This window comes from Pecten maximus, chromosome 14 (genome assembly GCF_902652985.1).
Source record: "Pecten maximus chromosome 14, xPecMax1.1, whole genome shotgun sequence".
Lineage (NCBI taxonomy): Eukaryota > Metazoa > Mollusca > Bivalvia > Pectinida > Pectinidae > Pecten > Pecten maximus.
The window spans coordinates 27,256,271-27,273,350 of record NC_047028.1 but is presented as its reverse complement, the minus strand read 5'-3'; the positions used below and the strand labels follow the sequence as shown (position 1 = coordinate 27,273,350).

At 32.3% G+C, this 17,080-nt stretch overlaps 1 protein-coding gene across 2 annotated transcripts in view; it reads right to left on the bottom strand.

The window, feature by feature from the left end:
- Nucleotides 1-17,080, bottom strand: part of LOC117341942 — a 46,899-nt gene extending 29,819 nt beyond the window's left edge. The window contains exons 1-2 of one of the 2 annotated variants that reach the window (XM_033903821.1): nucleotides 16,951-17,080; nucleotides 3,259-3,548 (exon numbers count right to left, since the gene is read on the bottom strand). In XM_033903821.1, the coding sequence (XP_033759712.1) occupies nucleotides 3,259-3,548; nucleotides 16,951-16,967 (307 nt within the window). In that variant the 5' untranslated portion in view covers nucleotides 16,968-17,080. The remainder of the gene's footprint in view (nucleotides 1-3,258; nucleotides 3,549-16,950) is intronic. The other variant, XM_033903822.1, reaches the window with a different exon arrangement.

Sequence of the window (17,080 nt, the reverse complement as noted above, 5' to 3'; positions counted from 1 at the left end):
TTTTCGAACAAAAACACGCACGCACAGACAAAGAGATTAATTTATAACCCCAACCCCCCTACTCTACTAAAGGGGGATATGATCATTCTGAGTCATTAAAAATCATTAAGTTAACTTTTTGTTCTGGTGGTGGCCCTATATAAAAATATTTGCAATAAATAACTATGTAGCATGTGTTACTTAGTGTGTCAACTCAGTTATATAGTACCCTACATTATGTTAATATATTATGTTAATAAGTTATAACATCAATATCAACCTACTTTGATGCCCGTTGATATATCATGGATATAATGCTGAACAGCTTGTTCCATCTGTCCATCTTTTTACTTACTCAAACAAACGTTCTGCAGATATCTGACTTGCTGTTATATACTAATACTGTAAATCACTTATATTTCGCGAGTGCTTACTTTCGCGAACTCACCTCATTCGACTTATTCGCGAATACATAATTTCGCGAATTCTGATCTCGAAATGACTTTAAATTCGCGAATGACGTTAACAGGTCGGCGATATTTCCATGTGGAGAGTGAAGTGAGTTGTTTTCAATGTAAATAAAGCTTTCACGCCCGTTCCTATGTAGTGTTTTGTGACATAAAATTACAATCTGATATAAGTATATAATTTATCATTCTATTATTACTTTAACGATGATGTCCGTTCAACAACTAAAGATTACGGTAGATTCAAAATGGAAGCCACTTATTCTTGTCTTTCTTATAGAAATATTCGCGAGGGATTTGAATTCGCGTTGGCTCTCCTCGCAAATTAACGCGAAAATAAATCCCACGCGAAATATAAGTGATTTACAGTACTTTATCAGAATTGATAAATCATCAGTAATCCCTAATAAACACGCCATCTAATGGTTATGCTTTACACCCTATAATCATATACCAGTCTATGTAATTAGTGTTCTGACAATGTAGGCCGTAAGACCACTACCAGGCCACGAGTTTTATATTAACTTAGCGACCCCGTAAATATCTGTCACCATTCGACAGGGTTTATGGAGATGTGACATACCTTAACAACGTCTTTTCGTGAATCGAACTGGCATTGATTGAAGAGAAAAGGGGAATGTGATCGATGAGTCCTCTATAGGGAATATAGCTGATTTCAATAGCTATATATTCATATACAATGTCTTTTTATGACAAGGGGACTTTTTTACATTTAAATCACGTGGAAAGTACCAGTGCTTTAACAATTTAAATAAAAGAGTTTTGTTTCCTGGAAGTTTAAGGAATAATACAAATAATTTATGGTGTTAATATAGAATTGTACTTTTCCTTTCAATGTTAAATTCTTTATTACACTAAGCAAGGATATAGGTCCAAAGAGGCGTGTTAATGAATATTTCATGGCGAAGGTTTTACTTGAAGAAAGACACGTCATTTGAAGCAAATCATTTTTGCTGCGAATGAACAGGTATCTAGCATGAATGAATGAATGAATGAATGAATGAATGAATGAATGTACGAATGAATGAATGAATGAATGAATGAATGAATGTCCAACGGCGTGAAGAAAGTTGACAAATACAAAATATCAATATAAATTCAAAGCAATGACCTTACTTGTAATTGTTCCGTGCCTGAACTGAAACTCGTTTTATTATTAAACCATATTTTATTCATTTTTATGGAATTTTAAAGCAACTACAGATTTTGGTATTCCCTTTGGTCTTTTTCGAGTTCCTGTTTGGTCGCCGCCTACCATCAACACTTTAGGACTTAAGTATCACTGACGAAACAGATGGAAGCTGTATGTTACAGTAACAACCATTTTGGCTCTACTCAACTCACTCTCAAATTGGCTTGAAAGGTGCTTATATCTTGTGAGTCTTTAATTGAATCTTTCGTGAGGTCATTTCTTTGATCTATATTTATATCAGTACGCTGATTTACTGCAGAGTTTTATAGGTTTTTTATTTGCAAAAATTAATGGATACATCTAAAAATATAAAAAAAAAATACATTTATAAGTAATTTACTGTTCATTTTGAATAAAGGATAAACAAATATTCATAAAACAAGTGTGTGTGAAAATAATCAGAGGGTCATATTCCTAATACGGCTAATGACCTTATGGTATTGCCCGGACCATGTTCGATTTCTATCGACATCAGTCCACTACAGGCACCACAAGTACTTTTAAGTGTCATGAGACCAGTGTCCAATGAGAGTACATATCCGTTCGACGGTCCACTACCATAAAATGCATTTCTTCATGCGGAAATAAGCAGTACTAGCATTATTACATAGGGCGCGCTTTTCATTGGAGTCCGCTGCAGTTTACAGGATTTTGAACTCTGCTGGGCAGGCTTTGTCCTGCTATAGATAAACTCGGCTAACCTCTGTCTCTTTAACCTTTAGTGATTTCTTTTTCTTTTTCTTTTTTTGACATTGAACAATTAGTTATTCAATTTGACCTTCTATTGTGCTTTAATAGGCGATCTGTATCACAAACGAAGTTATTCGAAGAGCAATTCATTTCCCGTTTTGATATAAAATTATACATCTTTTATATGATGTAAGATATATCATATAAGGCAATCTTATCAAATAATAAAGATATCTTTAAAAAAATGAATTATTGATTTTATACAGACGAGATCACAGAATTTTATCAAAAACCATAACCATCGTCCTTTCTACGAGACTGACATTATGCAAAATTTCATTTATACTAATTTTGATGCACAAACGTGGGTGTTATACAATTCTACATTTTCTGTCCTTCGTAAATTCTACAAAAATCCCTTAGAATCATTATACAGTTTACAGTCAACTTTTAGGATTATATATTTCGATCACATGAAGCGTGTGATGTATTAGGAGGAACATATTGGTATATCTGAGATTTTACAATAACTTTTTTTCTAACTTAAATCATATATGCAACGAAAATGTAGAACCGCGAAGAATCAATCTCAAATAAATATGGTTTTTCTTCATCAAACAACCGAAATTTATTTGACAGATATGAACATATTTTGTGGATGGTATGTTTGTGTATATGCTCTACAAATTTATCCATGTCTTTTTTGTCAGATAAAATAACAGTTTGATTTAGGATATCTACACGGAAGGATGCATGTAAATTATTTCTGTGCTGGATTTTTTTCCTTTCGTGATTTGCTCAGGACTAAAAAATAACCATGTATAACATGTTGATTGTATAAACAACGAACTTGTTTCATTTGTATTTCAAAGATGTGTAATTAACTTTTATGTACGTTTCAAAGCTCACCTTTTAGAGGGGGACACGACGATTCTGGCCAACCACACGTTTTGTGCTTCATATTAAACTCCAGCGAAGCGGGACACCTCTGTAGAAATATTTCCCTACTTCCTGGCGATGATTTACATTGGACATAAGCTTGACAGTCCCATGGAACTTTGGCATAAGCATCATTGTCCCGACATAATCCCCTGAGTGTGTCGTCATAACGACCTTTTGGTAGAATCAACGGCTGTCCAAAGCACGTGCTCACGAAAAAACTTAACAACACTAGTAAAAATCCATAATTTGGGGCCATTCTGAAACGAGAAGAAATAATTAAGTTGTAAAACAATTGAAAAAAACAGCGATAACCGACAGGAAAACGAAGTCGTAATATTAACTCAAAATCGATAAAAACATTTGAACAAAATGTTATACATGTAGGAATTACATGTGACTGTAGATTTAAATTCAAATACGTTCTATTGCAAACGATATCCCAAAAGGAATGGACACAAATTATCACAACTTAAGAATGTCCTTTCCGTAATACAACTATACATAAGCAAACTTAGCAATGGCCTTATGATCAACAGCATATAATAATTCTGTTATAGTATCTTAAACAGAGCAGAAAAAGAAAAGGAAGGATAAAGGAAGAGAGAGAGAAGAATGATATTTGTAGGTGAAATGATAATACATTGTTAAAGATAAACTGGTGATTAAGAAATGTGGTGTGGAAGGTCTAGTGTCCTTTTTTGCTTGAAGGTCAAATGAAGGTTATAACATCATGTCTTTAGATTTATAACTCATATTATGGTGGCACTAGGTTTGTCAACGGGCATTTAGCAGTGCAAATTCATATTTTACAAGGATAGCACCTATCATTAAAAAGAATAAGATATTTACACGGAAACAAAATCAACATTGATGGATTCCACAGAAGTGGCTTATGGTTGGATCCTGTCCATGATTGATGCATACTATACCATTTAACAATAGGTAAGTTAGGGTCAGACGTAGGGTAAGCTTAATGAGCTACGTATGTGGTCAGTATCATCAATCAAATGACGTAAGTGAAGTAAGTTGGTAAACACATTAATCAACATACGAAATAAAAGATAATAGATATGATAATACAATATGTTTCTATTGTTTTTAGCCAATCAAATTGATATGCATTAGTTACCCCTACTAGAATGCATTATAGACGCATATTGAACAAAATGTTTATTTTGAGATTAATTAAAGCACTTTGTCATAATTCAAGAAAAAAAACCATATAAATTGTAGTCGTTAACGAATTTAACAAAACTAACAGTCTGATTAAAAACTTAAGCATCTAAATGAATATATCAATGTTATCTATAAAATTAGACTGCCAAATATACAATATTCCGCTGAAATTAAATAGTATATTAAATTTAGAAATACAATCTGTCACATCACAGGGATATTAAATAGATTTCATTTTTTCACGTTTGATGTCAATCGTATTATCTTTGTTCTCTGCGGTTTTGCTCCTGTAATTTTTTGTATAATAACATATTTTTTTCAATAATGACATGCTCAGACTGCTGAGATATTGATGATCTTTAGAAACGAAAATTTTAAGAGTATAAGAGATTTAAATTTCATAATAAACTTAAATTATGTCTCGTGAAAATGAGATCGAATGCACATTAAGACATTAGTTATAAAGTTTCTTGAATACGTATACAACAAAAGCATGCAATGTCCCAACAACCTATCAAATTGATATTTCTTTAATTCATGTTTGCATTGTATGTTTGCATAACTACCTTTTCATCTTTTAAAATATATTTCATAAATCAAAGTTAGACAACAATGAAATATACATTGGGCAACAACAGGTCAATCTAATATGTCTGTAATTCATATTTTAAATGCTATGATTATGTGATAGATATACCTTTTCATCCTTCAAATCATATTTCATAAATTATTAATAGAATAATTTTTCATTCAACAAAGGAAGACAACACATAATTATACAATGTGCATTAGGCAACCACATGTCAAGGTGATATTTCGTTAATTCATATTTCTAAGTGGCAGGTCTATTGATAAATGTACCTTTTCATCATAAATAATTAATGACATGTGTTTTCGTGAGACATTTGTATTACTTATCAAAGTAACCACTTGTACCTTTAGCGATTTATCTTGATATGTATACCTGGAAAATCCTGTTACAATGAAACAATATGCTTTTACATTTCTATGGGAATCTCTATCAAATCTCGTTGTTGAATAACTCACTTACATAGCACTGCATAAGTGACAAATGGGATGGTCAAATCGTCGGCTTTTGCGATGGTTGCATTCACGTGATGACGCGAACGACGACGTCATTACACACAAGTAGGAAGTAAATTTTCCTTTTAATGATTGATAATGTGTTTCAATGACGAGGTATGGTGGTGTTATATATAGGTACGGAACATATCGTTTTAGGTAAACGTTCAATCAAAGAGGTTTTGTGAGAAATATCACCTTTTAAACACCTCTAGGTTGTTGTTTTGCCTACATGATAATAGTTCTTTTTAAAAAAAAAATTTAAATTTTTTTTTTTTATTATTATTATTCTGTTTAGCTAAGTGTGTCGACATCGTAAGACTCATGCTCTACATTGATTCAACGTTAGCCCCAGATGGGAATATCAACGTTATATAATCAAAACTTGACAATTAACAACTGAATGATTGTCTTCATCTATCAAATATAGACATCAGTATTCGTTACATCGCATGAAGGTGTTATAGGTCATGGAAATCACCATCAATCTTTTAAAATATATTCCATAGTCTAACGGTAAAACATCTGAATGTTTAAACAACCTACAGTATGCAAATACACGAAATGATTTAGTAACTCTACTAATCCATAGGTCTGGGCCTTTAATACAAGCATAAGCGTTAAAAGGATAAGCAAGGGTCCAGCTCAAGTCATTAAGCTCTTCATCTAAGATTAATTAAGAGCAATTAAGATCTTCATCATGCAAGCAGAATGTATTGCATATCAATTTAAGAAATTGATTGACTTACAATATGTCTGTATATCTCCGTCGTGCTTATTAATTTTGAATGATACTCAAATGCGTGTGTAACGGTTTTTGCATCTAAATTGAGGATAGACGAATAGGACATGACAAGTTGAGGGCGGAAATGTATCACTTACCCATGCTACATACATACTGTAACAGTTTCGTGGTGATTTATAGCCAATTTTTCTTCTCTATCAGGATGTTCTCTCTCAACCTAATTAACTACTTCGATAGGAGGATAAGACGAAGTCATAAATCAGAAGGGTTTTTTTTAAACGAAAGATTTGACGGTACTATTTTATATGGAAATTTTAGGGATAGTTTATTTTTCAGAATTCATAATTTCATCAGCCAAGAGTACCTCTAAAATTTACATAATGTGCAAGTTGCTTTATATGAAATATAATCGTTTTATTTTTAGATCATTGCATAAATTATGGCATATTAATCCGATAGATAAATTAACTCGATACTAAATCGCCTTATAAAAAGCGAAGGTCGAGGTCTGGGGTGATTTTTTTATGTTAAGTGCTTGCTTTGGTAATGCATGAAGGTTAACATCGATTGACCTATTTTGATATAAATCAGTCTTTTTGATTGGGGGTGTTATATTCTATAAAAATGAAATGAGGTTAAAAACATTGAAGTTAAGTAAATATCGTCAATCAGTAAATAAATCGACATAGAGCACTAGAGATATGATAAGAATACTTTGGTGATATCAAAGCAACAATACAAACCCAATGATCACCGAAATGTGAAAGAGATAAGAGATGAAATATGGGGCGATTTTCCTCGATTATCATTGGCTAAAATACGGTCACATGAGTGTTAATATTTTGATACATTAACCTGATGTTTCTATTTGTGATGTTACAATGCCCTAATGTAAAGTTTTTGTTTAACTATAATACAATTCCACCCTTTGCCAAAAAGTTTCATATCTGATATAAAGATTAAGGACCTTTGATACGGTTGATATCATTTTGTTTATTTTGTTTAACGTCCTATTAACAGCCATGGTAATTTAAGGACGCGCCAGGTTTTGTAGGTGGAGGAATGTCGGCGTATCCGGAGAAAAACCACCGACCAACGGTCAGTACCAGGCAATTGCCCCACAAGGGTTTCGAACTCGCGACCCTGAGGTGGAGGGCTAGTGACAAAATCTCGGGACACCTTAACCACTCGGCCACCGCGACCCATTTAAAGGTCCCCGCGGCCTGGTTAAAGGGCCCCGTGGGTTAATATCAAAAGTGTCCATAATTGATAATTATATCGTCATCTTTATACCGACATCATATGCCACAATATCATATTCTTGATATTGATAAGCTAGAATAAGATTGATCAGTGTCTACAAGCGCAAAAGATAAAAATGAAAAGAAGGTATCTCGTTTTATTTGAAAAATGACCAGGTTAACATGTATGGAATATCTAATAAGAAACAAAAGTAAGTATAACGGTAAAGTGATGTCTCATCCGCCCCCGATATATATATAATGACAGGTCGCTATGATTGTCACTTTAGGTATAGATATCAGACAGAGGCATACCGACATTTATTCCAGTTAGCTGCCTACACATGAGATATTTAGTAGTGTTGAATATCGAATATTCTATATAAGTATGTCCCTGGTAACAGCTACTCAACAAGTCTTGAAAGAAGGAATTTCTTTGTGCACAAAATATTTTCAAAGGGGTTCATTCTGTCGAGGATTATCTTTATATTTCATGAGTATAGCTCATTTGATCTGATATTTTTGATGGGAAAATCAAAGGAAAGCCTGGTTGCATGAAAAAGAAGCTGTCTATTTTCATATAAACCTATTTTCTATTTTTTCTTAAAAGTATTTGAAGGGGTATATAAAAGGTATTTTGGAAAGATTTAAATGGAAACATATCAACATTAATTACATTTCATGTTTTTTGTCATAAATATATTTAATAACATCCTTAATATAATTCATCTTATAATCATATAATATATAATACCGATACAATTTATCACATAATTTTCAACTTCATAATTTAATTGTATATTTAATTTAGTTAATTAACTAATAACGAAACATTTTTATCTTTTTTTTTTCAAATTAATCAATCTTTAACAGTGATTGTAACAGCTCTTTTATTAATATTTTATGAATTTCATCAAATTTTAGATGCAAATTATTGCTTTCGTATATAAAATGATATTAAATATCTGGAATATTAATAGAAAAACCTAGGTCATTACTCATAATTGTATTTGCCGTATGCTATAAAATGTCAATCACAACACAATAAAATATGTTTACGTGGTTCTATATGCTTATTTACACCTTTGCTTACCTTTGATATAAATCATATGTTTGAAACATACAAGGTATTATTGTTTTTTGCAGGTTGTCTATTGTTTTATATTAATATTACAATTATCAAAAAAAAAAAATTGTGTAATTAATGTTTAATATCAGACGTTGATGAATGACCTCAATTGAAAGAATGTTCATTGCGCGAAAAGAACATTTTACGGCTACCATTGTTACCCTATTCCCGCCTTTCCACCTCACATCTTTAAAATAAATAGCTTTCAGTTATATATGTTACACAGCTGGGGTCGTTTGAGTCATATAATTCAGCCTCACTTAATATCTTTTCTTTAATATGTCCCGCGAGCTGACCGACCTTATTTATTATTTTTGTCAGCATTTTGTGAACTATTCATTATGTACTAATTGCCCACGATGTCACTTTAAAGGTTAAACAAATCACCCACCTTAGTTTGTATGAGTATCTTGAGACTTAAGAAAATTTATCAATGGTAAAAATAGCATTAATGTACACGTTCCTTATATTTGTAATATACAGCATCCATTATCATTATAACTTATAAGGTGTAATTAATTCATGTCTGGAACGAGTGGAAATAGTAGTACACATATAATCTATTCATCACAAAACCAAACGACTTACAGCGTCAACCTATCAAACTTGCTCACACTGAACATGGGGACACCAGTTTATGTTTCCTTCTTACCTTCCACATTGAACTAAGTGTCCATTCTACTGATATCAGTACATACTAAAGCTTTGAAAGCTTTCGTTATTTCTGGATTTAAAAAAGAGCTATTACGACGATTCCAGATAACAAATGCAACCTTAGGCAGCCTCCGATTGCACATGTTTGGTTTAATCATATAACATATTTGATTGTATGCTTTCATTTTGTTTGTCATAACTCTATTTATCATTTGCGATTGTGACTTAACCCGAAATTGACCTGGATTTGTATGGCAGGTGTCGTCGATGAAACTAAAGACGCTTACTCTTCCAGCGCATCTGGTCTAATTCTATCATTACTGTTTCAGTCGTTTCTATTCCATTTTTTGTTTATATTTTATTCTCGTTTAATCAGTTTTGAGTGTGGATTATAGTTTCGTTATTATATCAGTAGTTTTCTTTTCTATGCATATCATATATAAGTTATAATCTTGTTATCTAATTTGAACAGATATGTTAATGAAACTTTATCAATTTTATGATATGATATCATTTCGTTAAGCTTTGTTTACTGTCAGAAATGAAAGTGTTATCATTTATGTGTCATGTACCAGTTCTAGTGTAAACATAAAACGCATGATTTATAGCCATGTATGTAAAATATAGCAGGGCCGTTTTGTGTTGACAGTCTGGAATATGTTTTCTTGCTTATATTTTAAACGCTTTACGTCATTCATTTACAGTTTCAATTGTGCTTAGGTCGTTTTTGACGTCGACCTGTAAACCTTCCGTGGGGTTATGTAAACTCTTGAAATGAAACATTAGATTAAAAAAATAAGGCTAATTACGCAAATACATATGAGAGACAATTCGTGACCAGACTACAAACTCAAGTTGCATAAATCGAGGTTGTGTATTGGGGATGCAATTTGTAAACATAAATCTCTAATTAATAAGTTGTTTATAATTAATATTTTACGTAACGTTTTACGTGAAGTTGACGATAATATGTAAATCATTCAGGATATTTCCAGAAGACTGCCACGAATTATGGCTGTAAATACACAATAAAAATACTAGCTTTTATATCAGGTTCCTTGTATTTGACAGTTTCTAATCATATTATATTTCAACACATTGTACATTATCATATAAATTAAAATTGATTTAACTATTATATACAATAACCGTTCTACGTTAGATATACATCCCCAATAGAGACATATTACAACACAGTTAATGTTTTACAACAGCACGGTTGATATACATTTTCAATTTTCATTATTTCTTCACTAATTCGAATTTATGACAGAAAATACTGTAATGTGTACTTGAATTGTGATTTTAGAAAACGCATGCATTATAATGAATAGTTTCAAACCTAGTTTTCTCGAACTCGCTTCTTAATTTGGAGAGCCTACTTAAATCGAAGTAAGAATTCCTTTCCGATAGTAAACATTTTAATTAGATATACTCAATTAGCCCGAATACTCCGATATCTCGAAGATTGTTTTAATTGGCCACTTACTTTGAGATAAAGAGGTTCGAATGTATATGGAAAATTGGGAGAAAGCAATACGTATATGAATTTGATCCTATAATTTTCCTATCAATAAAGCCCTGACGATACGTTGGTAAGGGTTGAATACTGGACAACCAACTATTCCCTTCTTACAGCCCCTATCTCCTTATTGCAACATCCGTTATGTTGAAACAAAACACAAATATAAAGCCGAATGGATTACTTGAACTGTTAAATTGTTATAAATTGATATAACTTTGAAAGGATTGTACAAATGACAAACATATTAGCCCATTTCGTCTTCACTGCGAATTGGGATTTAGATACAATAGAGAAAAACACCGGGGGTGTCTCATACACTTCTTCGTCCTTCTAGAACTCGTCAGTGAGGACAAGGGCCTAGAATGTTGATGCGCTTACATCGAACGAAGAGTGTTGCATTGCGAAAACATTAGTATTTTTTCTAGGTAGGGAGTATATTAAGTAACGTAATGCTACATATCCATTGCACTGTGTTGTTCGTCTGGGTCGCAAGGTATGGCAACATAAAAACTGAGTAATTACACATCTTTTTAGAAGATATATCTTCCATTGTAAAAAAGTAGCTTGGCGAAATCTTACTGTTAATGTCAGGAGTGCTTGTGTATACTATTTGTATGAAAGTAGATGTTGCGTGTCTATTTCAGGCTTTCTGGCAGTTTACATGTACGGTGAATCTAAAAATGAAGGCAATCAGTAATATAACGGATGCGTAATGTACTTGTATAATATAATAACTACATTAAAACCTGTATTAAGCGGTCACCCAAGAGACCGACAAAAATTTTAGTTTATTGCTTCTGAAAAAAAATTCCAACTGCAGTTTGTTTGCTACATTTCACATAAAATTTTGTCACTGGCCGCTTAAAACAGGTGGCCACTTCTTTAAGGTTCATTATATAGTATTATCCATCGGACGGACCACCGACTGGCCGCATAATGGAGGTGGCCGCTTATTCAAAGTGACCGTTCAAGCAAGTTTGACTGTAGTTGATCAATTATGGAGACGCGGATATTTTATCCTACTAGAGAAACGTCATAATCCTGTTCTTAACCGCTAACGTAGCTTCCAGGTCACTCCTTGCTCAACTGACAAGATTGACATTTATTTGGTTCGCTATTAAACTATTGTAAACCAGTGACCCTTGTGTTACATGAGTAGAATTATGTTTGTCACGTTTCTAAATGTTTTGTACCAGTTTTTAATTAGAGAACCACAGCAAAAAGAAAAATGTAACAAGTGTTTGAAATATTATAAACAATATATGAATATCATTATCATAAACAATAGATGATTTTATTATCGTTATCATCATAAACAATACATGTTTACTATTATCATTATTATCATAAACAATATGTATAATATCATAATAACAAATAGAGTTTTATTATCATTATCATCATAAACAATATATGTTTACTATTATCATTATTATCATGAACAATATGTATAATATCATCATAAACAATAGAAATTTATTATAATTATTATATAATAATCATTTCTTTTGATATGATAACAAATTCCAAAGACCTTCAAACACTTGGTTGTAAAAGCTACTACTTAAATATCACTTCCCATATATTAAGTTTATTAATTTTATAAAATCAAATTGGTTCATTTGGCGTCATATGATACCACATGAACATATTACTAAAGATAAGTTGATAACCAAAACACAATTCAAATCTGACAAGAAAAGTCGCTTAAAGGGGACCGGGCATAGTGAGCTTCACAGGCATCTGATGTATATATATTCATATACATGTGTCATGAAAACGTTATATATGGAACGGAAACGCTTGGCCTATTTTACAGCTTTTTCTGATATATAGGTGACGCACGTGCAATAGTATTTTAAAATTTGATGCTATCCGCACAAACTGTTTCTGATGTTTAAGTATAAACTATGTATCTCCGTTAAAATAAAGATACGTTGTACAAGTGTAAAGATACACTATTAGCACAATCACGAAAATAGCGAACATTTCCGCCACAAGTAAGTGATTTTCAGCAATGACTGTCACAATAATAACGTCGCCATTGTCACGCGGAAGTACCCAAAGTCCTCCATTCACAAACGTGATAGGTTATAGTATAAAACAATAGATAGGTCGTGATGCGGTTTGAGATTTGACCTGATGAGAAAACCTTCCGCATATATAATCAAGCACGCATTTAACTAGGTAGACCGTCAAAAAGGAGGAATGTGATTATATATGATAGTATTAACCTATATGTGTATGACGCCACAATTTACATATGAATTTAAACTCTTAAGTTAGTTTCATATATGTTAAGATATACATTATGTTAATAGAAAATGAGTGCTTTCTTTCCGAATTGATCTACATGGAACAATAGGTGTTTCTACGTTTGTCAATCAGTCTGTCAGAAGAGCGTAATGTGTGGGTCAAACAAACTTGACCTCTTTTATACTGATGTACATACTGAGTCAATCACATTGTAACACACAGATACATTTCTTATGCTTAATATGTATTTATATTGATAAGAGATGCTTATCAAATATTCGGTCTTACTAGCTAGACAGTGTTGTCCGTGTTATATAGGATAAGTTCAACATTAGTTTTTGATGGAATGTAATTAACCAAGGCCTTGTTTACTAATTACAGATTCAATTAACATTGGTTCTTAATGGAATGTAATTAACCAGAGTAAATTAATGCAAGCATTTGTAACGAAAACACCATTCAGTAAAATTATGCTTCTCACATAGCTACTCTCAAGAAATGAATAAATAAAACAAAAAACAATTAATGAGATACCACATAAATTCAGTGAGACATTTCCCGGCAAAACTAAATTTAAGAATCTGAAGACATTGAAATATAGCGATAAAAACGCAACTTCACTAAAATAAGATTTTCACATAGCTTTTCTCAAGAAATGAATGAAAAGATAACAAAAATCCAGTAAAACATGTTTCTAACGACATAAACCTTATGTCATTTCTGACCAGAAATATGCTGTCGATATTACACAGTTATGACACATTAGGTTTTATATCCTGGGTATTCTCTGCACATTTGATTATTCAAATCTCATATTGAAAACAATACTGCTCGTTCCTACGATTACCTCTTACTGCTTAACCTAGACAGGTGTACACATTCTTTCAAGGAAATTATTACACAAAGATGATTAATGTTTAATTTCAATTTCGTTGAAAAGTGTCCTGTCAAAAAAATTGACAGATGCAATCGTCTTGATATGACATAGAAACAGGACAACAGATTTATCTACACAATCTCTATTGCCTTTGATAAAAAGTGATGTTCATAGCGTTAATCTGCGAAAATACGTCACAAATTGATCGGTAATATCTACACATCGTATGTTTATTTCACTAGTAAGAACATGATGCTAATCTTAATGATTATATATTCAGCACGAGACCTTTTTAACAAAGATATTCGACAGCAGATGATAAATGGACAGTCATTTTGTACTTACCTGACAAAATTGGGGACCGATTAAATGACTATGGCACCTCTTGATTAACATCTACTTTTAAGTATCATTCTCAATGTCGTTTAAAAGTAATTAAGGATCTATTGATGATTGTTTACCGCCAATTCATTATTGTCATACCGATAATAATGACCTGTCGATTTTCATCATACAAAACGCATTCCACGCGTACTTTTCAAGGTAAAACAAAATTTCATACTTTTGTTCATTACGCATTATATAGTTACATTGTATATCAACTAACTCCGTTAAACCAAGGACGTTTTGTCAGGAAATGTCCCAGATCCTAGAAATGTGTGTTATCTTTCATTAAATTTCAACAAATGAAAACTGCTTGACCTCAGAAAAAAAAAATTTCTTCATCAATATGAAATGTCACCACATGCAATAATGTAATAATGCCGATGTGTTGCAACGTTCATTATTTTCTCGGTTAAAGTTGAACCGAAAGTATGTATCAATGATTTTATGTTTCTTAACACAGTAATAATAACCAAAATGGTTCGTCCTGTCAAAAACAAGCACTCAGTAATATTTTATGTGGTATTAAACAGGTCACAACTATAATGTTATATATATTTCAGAAACAGGAGGTGTAAAACCATTGCTCCAAATAAACGCGGCAAAATAAGATGCAACGAGAGAAACAAATTTAACTTAAGAATAGCTTGAACATCACAAAGAATGCAAGCGAATGAGTTCTAGAATGACATGCATTCCATGTGTTACATTTGACAATCGCCACATAGTCAGTTGTAGCTTATATTAGGTATATTTGTTTAGGAATGTGCATGCAGAGGTCAACTGAGGTCATATACCGATATGTAAAGGCTACCTTACATTTGTGATGTAATGGCTGATGTATACATATATATATATATATCATAAATGTAAGTCATGATTTACACATATATGTACAGTAAATAGTCTGTAGCTGACCGTTGGTCTCTATGGACATAAAATATATCTACAGACCAACACGAAAGCTCTCGACTTTTTACCTGTCGTTGTAATGATGTCCAATGTAAGCTTTGACTAGTTGTTCATACATTATAGAATTGACATATCTCGGTACAGGTGCCATAAATCCGACTGGCTGGTCCAATACACATACAAATGGCCATTACTGCTGATCATTTGGTAGGACAGCGATCGATAAGAATCAGGCATATCACCAAGTAGGTCCGAAAAGACCTTAGAATAACCCTATCCAAATGTAGTTTCTATCACACGGTATACATATACGGAATTTATCAATTGCATTAAAAACTAGGGACATATTATAACTCTACGTTTACTTGTTGATCAACTCTGCACCGAGCAACACAGGCGTGTCCTCTTAAAGATATCAAGATGAAAAACACAATATGAATAACAATTTGAAATATTAATTCATTAAAAAACAGTGTATAGAAAGCATTAATATAAAACACATAATCGACTATTTCGTCTTTCGTTAGTTATTCTAGAGGTCAAATGAAGCTCCAAATTTGAATTCGAGAGAAATAAATAGGGGTTGTTAATCTAATAGTTTAATCAAATGCCTAACTTTCGATTATTCACAATTTAATATTAGCTGTAGCACCTACATTTTCTTTTGAATATTCAAAGTATATAACCAAAGATTATATTGATAAGGGCATCGTATCAAAACCTTATTTTAGGATTTGAATCACCATTGTAATGACTGTAGTATATTAGCACGTGGGAACTGTCTGTTCTGTTTCTTTTTTTTAACATTACAAATGTGCATTACATTCTCATAACTTGTACGTTATGATTAATATCCGAAAGTTAACTGCCTCATTATGATTCCTGTTAAAAATAGGAGAAATATTTCACTTGTAACTAAATTTATGACAGACATTATTTCGGACCTCTCCATCATATTTCGTATTCTAAATGTTGTTTAACATACAATATGTCTTTGTTCTTTTCAAACCAATTGTCTTAATTGTCATTGTACACAGTATGAGACGATTCATCATGTTGAATATGAAAGCTGAATACATTACTTTAAAGTATTAATATATACCATCCTTACTGTCTGTATGTCACAAGGGCGTTGACCATATTAATGTAACGCATAATGATAACAATTTTATGAACATCTGACGATATTACAATCTTTCCTTACAATCTTTTGTGGACATCATTATTTCCTTTGTCTATTGGATATCTTCCTTCATTTTTCAATATGATACTATTTGTAATGTTAGGGTTATTAAGTCCAATTTTCCAGTGTGAAAAAGTTCAGGAGATAGCAAATCCCTTTTAACAAATATCCTTTCGTCGTCGTAACGTAGGCACAATCAGCTGTACAGACGTTCCTGAAGGCAGAGAATAGTCCAATGCTTTTTCAGCGAAACGTTCCGCAACGAAACGCGTTAAGTAACACACAATCTGGAATCTGGGAAGTCCAATGCGTAAGTCCAAAGCAATATCCTTGCTGTCTAATATACGTAGAATCGCATCCAGAAACACTAATTTTAACCTTTCGCATATGCAAATCATTTTCAAATAATCCAGTTATTTTCATTAATATTCTGAAATTAAGAAAAAAAGTCCTATTAACTTATCAACATTATCTAAATTAAAAGTCAAACTCACCTCCCATCAATGGCCATATAGTCGGTTCCCTTGTGTCCCTGTATTAAATATTTTGTGTTCTGGTTTAGGAACCCGCCGAAGTTGAAGTGCTAGTTGATGTTAAGACGGTGATGTTATGAGGAATGTTCCC